Raw genomic sequence first — 6,875 nt, 5'->3', positions numbered from 1 at the left:
GCACAGAGCCAGCGCCAGGCCCCCAGCTTGCGTGACGTCCCCAGTCTGGGGCACGACTGTTTCCACCTCTCCCGAAGCCAGCCGTGCTGTGAGAGCAGGTGGGCTAGAGACGCAGCCCCAGACGGACGTGGGGCTTGCCCGGCTCCTTGCCCAGCGCGTGCAGAGGGGGGCTGGCGAGGTCGGCGCACGGCACGCGCTGTGTCGCGGGCCAGCGGGTGAGCACAGCAAGGCGGCTGCCTCCAAGTTCCCAGCCGTGTGCACGACTCCAGCGCTGCAAGCCAAGGAGGAAGCCGGGGGAGGCAGGAAGCCTTCCCAAGGGTTCGCGCTGTGTCCCGGTGCCTTTCCTCCGAGGTCCAGCAGCACAACAGGAAGCCTGGCTGCGGTCACTCGGCAGCGGGAGCGACCCTGAGAGCCGTGTGGCGTCACTCCGGGGCTCTCCCGTCGCCTCCTCTGCGTCAGGTCCTTGTGCCCTGCCAGGAGCCTGGGCTAACGCTGCCCTAAATGGAAGCCGGTCGGGAGCAGGGGAGCAGCCACTGGCCCTGGGGTAGAAGATGTAGTGCGGAGACGGCCAGCCTAGCATGGAGCTGAACAGTGAGTGCTGGGGACCCCCAGGCTGGGCTTGGGGAAGGGGGTGGAGGAGGCTCACACCTGGGCAGGGAGTGGGGTAGAGAGAGACAGAGCTCTGGGGGTGGGAGGGCTGTTAAGTCCGGGGCAGGACTGGTCCTGGCAGTCTCATCTCCAGGGCTGCTGGGATGAGGCCGCAGCCCCTGCTCTCCTCTCCCCATGGGGACGTGGGGCTCAGAGCTGTTGGCCGGGCACCTCCCAGACCTGTAGTGTCAGTGACTGTGCTGGCATGAGACAGCTCGAGTGCCCCCGTCACGGAGCTCAGCCCCTGGGGGTAGGGGTTTAGGCAGCGTGCCCCCGGGTGCCACACACTGCCCGCCAGCCCCGGGTTGCACCCCGCCCCCCGCCCTCTTGGGATAATGGGGCCTCTCTCACACTTGGAGAGACTCTCCGTCCACCCACCCGCCTCTGCCCCAAACAAGCCCAGCACCGAGGCCCAGCACGGGCAGGCCTGCTCGGTTCACAACGATGTTCCCGCCACGTGGAACAGACGAGAGGAGAGTGGGCTCAAGCCGTCTGTGTGTTGGAGCCTCTTATGCTCCAGAGACCTGGGGGGGCAGGAGAGGGGACCAGTGGGGCTGATGGGGACGGGAGTGCAGGGCTGGGCTGTTGGGGATGGCGGGGCAGGGGCCAAGTGAGCCTGGTGGCAATATAGGGGGCAGGGACTTGGCAGGAATGACAGGGAGAGGGCAGGGGTGGTGGGAACAGAGGAGCAGGGCTGGCAGGGGTGTCTGGGACAGAGGGGTGGGGCAGGGCCAGTGGGGATGTTGGGGATGAAGTGGAGCAAACTCCCCGCCCCCAAGCCAGAGAATTCCTGTCCTGAGCCCAGGACTGCAGCTGGAACAAGCTCGTCCCTGTTAGAGACCCAGGGCTCTGAGTGTGGGGAACCGGCCCTGGCAGAACAGTGCTGGGGGCATTGCTGCCTCTGCAGAGTGCCGGGCCCGGTGGCTGCCGGGGTGGGGAGACGGATACCAGGAAGCCGTGCACAGAGGGCACTAGCATTCCCGGAGATGCTCTGAGCCACGTGTGCCGCTGCCTGCCTCCAGACGCGCTCGCGGCGCAAAGACTCCGTCCCAGCGCACAGGGCCAGCAAAGGAAGCCGTTTATCCTCCCCTGTCGCTGCCCCGCTTCCTGGGGATGGAGCCCAGCAGGAAGCATGGCAGCGCCACAGCAGGCAGCCACCCGGAAATGCCATCTCCCATCCCCAGGCCAGCCGGAGCCAAGGGACTGCCACTGCTTGAATGCCAGTGCACAGCGGGGATCTGGCATCTCAGCCCTGACAGGAGCAACTGCTTCTTCATCCCCCTGCTCAGCACCCTCTGGTGCCAAGCACCCCCCTTGATCTGCTTCTCCTCCCAGCCCCTTTCCCGCTGGCAGTGAATAGTTGGCTTCTCCAGCAAAGGGACTGTCCCAGAGATCGGGTCCAACATTTCAGGCTATAAAACCGCTAATTCCAGAGGGAGCTCGCAGCCAATTGGTTGCAGGAAGCCCTCTTCTGCCACATTTTAACCAGGCCTGAGGAAATGGTCCACGCTGGGGGTCTGCCTGAGGCTGAGTCTTTGGGGAAAGTTTCAGCTAAAACGATTCAGTCATTAGCTTAGGGGGAAATGTGTTATTTTGCCCCCGTTAAAGCAACGCATACACGAAGGGCTTTGGAGCAGGGCTTTGAGATTTGGCCGAGGGGTTGCCGTGGTCGGAGTCATGTGCCGTTTGCTCACCCTGTGAAAACCAACCCCAATTTGGCCAAGCGATAAGCCTCTGAAAATCTCTGTTTGCAAGAGAGACGTGGTGGAGTTTGGGAGCTAAATTCCCCAAAGAGGGCATCTGCATTGAGCATGTTCCACCCCTCGCAGCTCCTACACAGTGACCAGGTGACAGCTAGAGGCCATCCCCGAAGGAGCATGTTCCCGCCTTTCCCAGCAATTGTTGCTGCAGACATGAGCGGCCACTGTGACATCAAGCGGGCTGACCGAGGACAAGGATACTGTACTTAGACCATGCTCCAGTGCTAGGCAAGAGGGGAGGGAGGAGACTCTACTCCCACTGAGGCAGGGAACCGCCTAACACTGGAACCAGGGTCTCTGGCTTGGTTTTGCAACTCAGCCTGGTTGGACTTAAAGCGCCAGCGCTAGCTCTGAGAAGTAAATGAACGTCCTGCCTGGCAGGTAGCGGGTGGGGTGTACAACTACCCAGGAGGAGGAGAAGGCAGGAGAAACAGCTCAACACACTTGTGTCCTCGTGTGAGAGCCCAGCTGCTGCAGACTGTAGAGAGGGGTTTTTCCCTTTGCTTGCCCAGGGCTGCTGCTCCTCACAGCCTTCCTCCTCCACATCAAGCTGTCCAGGATGGGTCCGGCCCGGCTGGTCTGTGACAACCGGCTGATCCTGAAATACATCAGCGAAGCCAAGGACATGGAGAAGAGAGTGGTAAGGGGCCATGTGCAACCCAGCTAACCAGGAGTCCCCCCCCGCCCCCACACTAGGGCCTGTACTCTGCTCCCTACGGTGCCCCCTGCTGGGAGAGGCTGGGACTGGCACAGTGGGAGCTACTCCCACCATGGGTGCTCTTGCCCTGCTCCCTACAGTGCCCCCTGCTGGGAGAGGCTGGGACTGGCACTCTGGGAGCTACTCCCACAGTGGGTGCTCTTGCCCTGCTCCCTACAGCGCCCCCTGCTGGGAGAGGCTGGGACTGGCACACTGGGAGCTACTCCCACCGTGGGTGCTCTTGCCCTGTTCCCTACAGCGCCCCCTGCTGGGAGAGGCTGGGACTGGCACATTGGGAGCTACTCCCACCGTGGGTGCTCTTGCCCTGCTCCCTACAGCGCCCCCTGCTGGGAGAGGCTGGGACTGGCACACTGGGAGCTACTCCCACCGTGGGTGCTCTTGCCCTGTTCCCTACAGCGCCCCCTGCTGGGAGAGGCTGGGACTGGCACACTGGGAGCTACTCCCACAGTGGGTGCTCTTGCCCTGCTCCCTACAGCGCCCCCTGCTGGGAGAGGCTGGGACTGGCACATTGGGAGCTACTCCCACCGTGGGTGCTCTTGCCCTGTTCCCTACAGCGCCCCCTGCTGGGAGAGGCTGGGACTGGCACATTGGGAGCTACTCCCACCGTGGGTGCTCTTGCCCTGCTCCCTACAGCACCCCCTGCTGGGAGAGGCTGGAACTAAAGAGGAAGGAAGGCTGGGAAGTCTCTTGCCTGGCAACCTGTGTTGCACAGCCCCAGCAATGCCGCTGTTCCACCTAACGGAGGCTGTGCTAATTCCTTCTCCTGCCCCCAGTGCTGGCCTCAGAGGCTGGGTCCCTGCTCGTCCAGCTGGCATCTCACCCAGTGCTTTCTGCCTCCTCTCCCTGCAGAGCCAGTGCCAGGAGCTGCCCCCACTAACCCAGCCCCTTCCACTGCCCATGGTGGATTTCAGCCTCCTGGAATGGAAATTGAAGACAGTGAGTGAAGCCGGGGGTCCCAGGGGTGGGGGATGGGTTGGGTAACACCTCCAGCAGCTGCAGCCCAGGAGTCCCTGCTCTTCCCTGGCCGGGCAGGGGAAGACGATCACTTAGCCCATCTTAGAGGGGGAAGCAGACACTGAGAGAAGTGACCTGCCCGTGAGGGGAGGGGGGTATTTGTTTCTCTCCCACATGCCATCCACTGGCTGTTGCCCATGGGCTCAGCGGGGGGCGAGCAGTCCCACCTGCAGGCTCCCCCACCCCCTGCTGCTGGGCTAGATGTGGGAAGGACTGGGATGCTCACCCCTTAGTCCCTGCCTGCAGCTGGAGGGGGGCAGCCCCTGCAGCACTGGGGTCGGACACTCCCCCCCCCATCTCTGTCCCTTCAGAATGAGACAAAAAGGCAGGAAATCGTCTGTCACCTGGCGCTGCTGGTGGATGCGGTGACGGCTGCACAGGACCAAGTGAAGCAGGAGTGTGCGGCTGCCTTGCTAGGGCAGCTCTACAAGAAAGCCAACTCCTTCCTCTTGCTCCTGCAGACCTTCAGCTGGCAGGTGAGACCCCTTCTGCCGGTTGTGCCCTGTCCCCGCCCCTCTGCCCTTCTAGCCCCATTGCAGCGGGGCGAAGACTCACCTTGGCTCCTCTCTAAACCTGGAGTCCCAGCTGCAGATTTGCCCCCACGTGTGGATGGTGACTCTGAAGGGGCTTGCTCTGAGCAGGGAAAGCAGCGCGTCTGAGCTCCCGTTCTCTGTTTGGGACAGGTCAGCGCCTGGCAGCCGGACTGCGCCTCCCGGACAACCCCACAGAGCCACCCCAGCGTGATCTTCCTGGTCTACAGGCAGCTCGTGCAAGGCAAGCTTCGCTTCTTCTTCCACGACCTGGCAAAGGATTTCTGCCAGGAAGGGAGCCAGGGGAGTGCCAGAGCCCCTGAGCACCCCATGTCCTCAGCTGCCGCGAGGGGACCATGAAAGCCCTGCCTGCTGATGGGGGCATCCACCAGGCTACAGGGGGAGAGAGGGTGGGAAGGAAATAGATCCTGCCCCCTGCTCTCTAGAGATGGGGGAGATCAGGGCGGAGAGGGCTCTGCTGGAGCGGAGGAGAGATGGCAGAGGACCAGAAAGGTGGCTCCTTCAGCCACAGAGAGACCCCACTGCTGGGTCACTCAGTGTCCACCCAGAGCGAAGACTTGAGAGCGGAGCAAAAAAGGGCCTGGTCCCTGAGAGACTGGAGGGGCCCGAGACGACGATTCTCAGCTCTGCCCGACCCAGGAAAAGGGAGGGATCTGCTCTCTGGAGAGAGCACCACTGGACGCATGGTGAGGCAGGCTCTGTGGCATGGGGCCTCTGAACCCAGCCAGCCCAAGTGCAACGTGCGCAGCACCAGAGAACTCGCCACCGCGCCAGGGCACGTGAGAGCCGACTTGCTCCCCATTTGGCCCTGCACCACGGGGCAGGGGACTCGCAGTCCCAGGGGAGCAGCTGTCAGAACGCAGATGGGGACTCGCACACTTGCAGCCCCGAGGTTCGTGTCCTGTCTCTGGGCATGGGCCCAGCCCCCCGCATAGCCCATACTGATGCACTCGCTCATGGCGACGGTGGAAGAGGAAAAGGCAAGGGAGTTACGGGGTCTTGGACCAGGAAAACATCTTACGATTAAAGAGCTTATTTTTCTAAAGAGCCCTGTGATCGCAGAGGAAAGCTCTTCAGCAGAAGGGAAGCTTTGAGAGCTGGGCCTAGCACTGGGACGCAGGCCTGCTGGGGACCCATGCCTGGGGGTGCCAGCCTTTTTATTCTGGGGCTTCAGTGAGAAATAGACTCTTCCATCCCCCTCCTCAGGGGTCCTGTTCAGGCAAGGCTCCAGCCCATCCGGGAGAACAGCCCCACCCTCACTTGAGCAAGGTATCCAGCGCCCCCCTGTGGCCCCTGCAAAAACAGCAGGAGTGCCTTTCCCAAAGTGGCACACACACTTTCTCCTAGCCTGGCCCGTTACCCATCTCGCAGGCATCTCCCCTTCCATCCTGGCCATGCCGCAATTTCTAGGCTGAATTACATGGAAGGGGACAGTGTTAGGAGACTAAGGCCGCGTCTATGCTACAGCAGCCGGGCTACAGCAATGCTGCTGTCATACAAAAGCTTCCCACAATCTGCTGCATTCTTTTCCTCCCTCCACCCCTCTCCAAAATCCAATCCCCTCGGCCCTCCACTCCCCTCCCAGCTCTCCTGGGCAGCGGTGTGCGGGGGCCATTCACGCAGCCAATCATGGTGGAACTTTCATGATGGGAGCTCAAGACAGGAACTCAGGGCACAGAGAGGAACATAAGGGCAAAGGTTCAGCCCCAGACAGGTCACAGGTAGGGTGTTGCCCAGGGGCACACCATGTGGAAGCCTTGGATCACAAGGTCTCCAGCAGGGGATAGGAGAACTTATGATCCAAGTGCAGGTCTTAAAACTTTTTGCCGTCTTAACCCAGGGTCACAGTCTGGTTACAGCCAGAAATGACCGGCGAGAATAATGGCAGGGTCAACGCGGAGACAAAATCAAGTATCAGGAAACCTGCCAGTGCAATTAGCTCAGCAACGCCTGACACAAGTGACTGACACATTCATGCCTGCACCCCAAAGCCAGTGCATGGAGAGGGGGGAACACTTGAAACACCAGCATTTTTCCTCTTCCGTTGCTGATCCTTGTAGCAGGATGCTGAGACTGGAGCTCTCTCGCTGCTGGCCGAGAGTGTAGCAAACTGCTGGGCTGATGCATTTGATTTGACCCCCGTGGTCCCAGTCCCAGCCAGTCTCCCAATAGCACAGCTCCCAG

At 61.6% G+C, this 6,875-nt stretch overlaps 1 protein-coding gene across 1 annotated transcript; it reads left to right on the top strand.

Annotated features, from left to right (window-relative positions):
- The first annotated feature begins 206 nt into the window (after positions 1-206).
- On the top strand, positions 207-6,808 carry THPO (thrombopoietin). The gene is made up of 5 exons (XM_006138528.4): positions 207-591; positions 2,921-3,048; positions 3,976-4,062; positions 4,452-4,616; positions 4,824-6,808. Exons 1-5 carry the CDS (start codon positions 579-581, stop codon positions 5,028-5,030), a joined length of 600 nt encoding a protein of 199 aa, XP_006138590.2. The 5' UTR covers positions 207-578; the 3' UTR covers positions 5,031-6,808.
- Positions 6,809-6,875: the final 67 nt, after the last annotated feature.

The sequence above is a fragment of the Pelodiscus sinensis genome, chromosome 10 (genome assembly GCF_049634645.1).
Source record: "Pelodiscus sinensis isolate JC-2024 chromosome 10, ASM4963464v1, whole genome shotgun sequence".
NCBI lineage: Eukaryota > Metazoa > Chordata > Testudines > Trionychidae > Pelodiscus > Pelodiscus sinensis.
This window is presented reverse-complemented; position numbering and strand designations above follow the sequence as displayed.

Coding starts and splice junctions, on each gene's coding strand:
- THPO (XM_006138528.4), top strand. Junction 3,049..3,975: donor AGGACATGGAGAAGAGAGTG/GTAAGGGGCCAT, acceptor CTCTCCCTGCAG/AGCCAGTGCCAGGAGCTGCC. Junction 4,617..4,823: donor TGCAGACCTTCAGCTGGCAG/GTGAGACCCCTT, acceptor TGTTTGGGACAG/GTCAGCGCCTGGCAGCCGGA.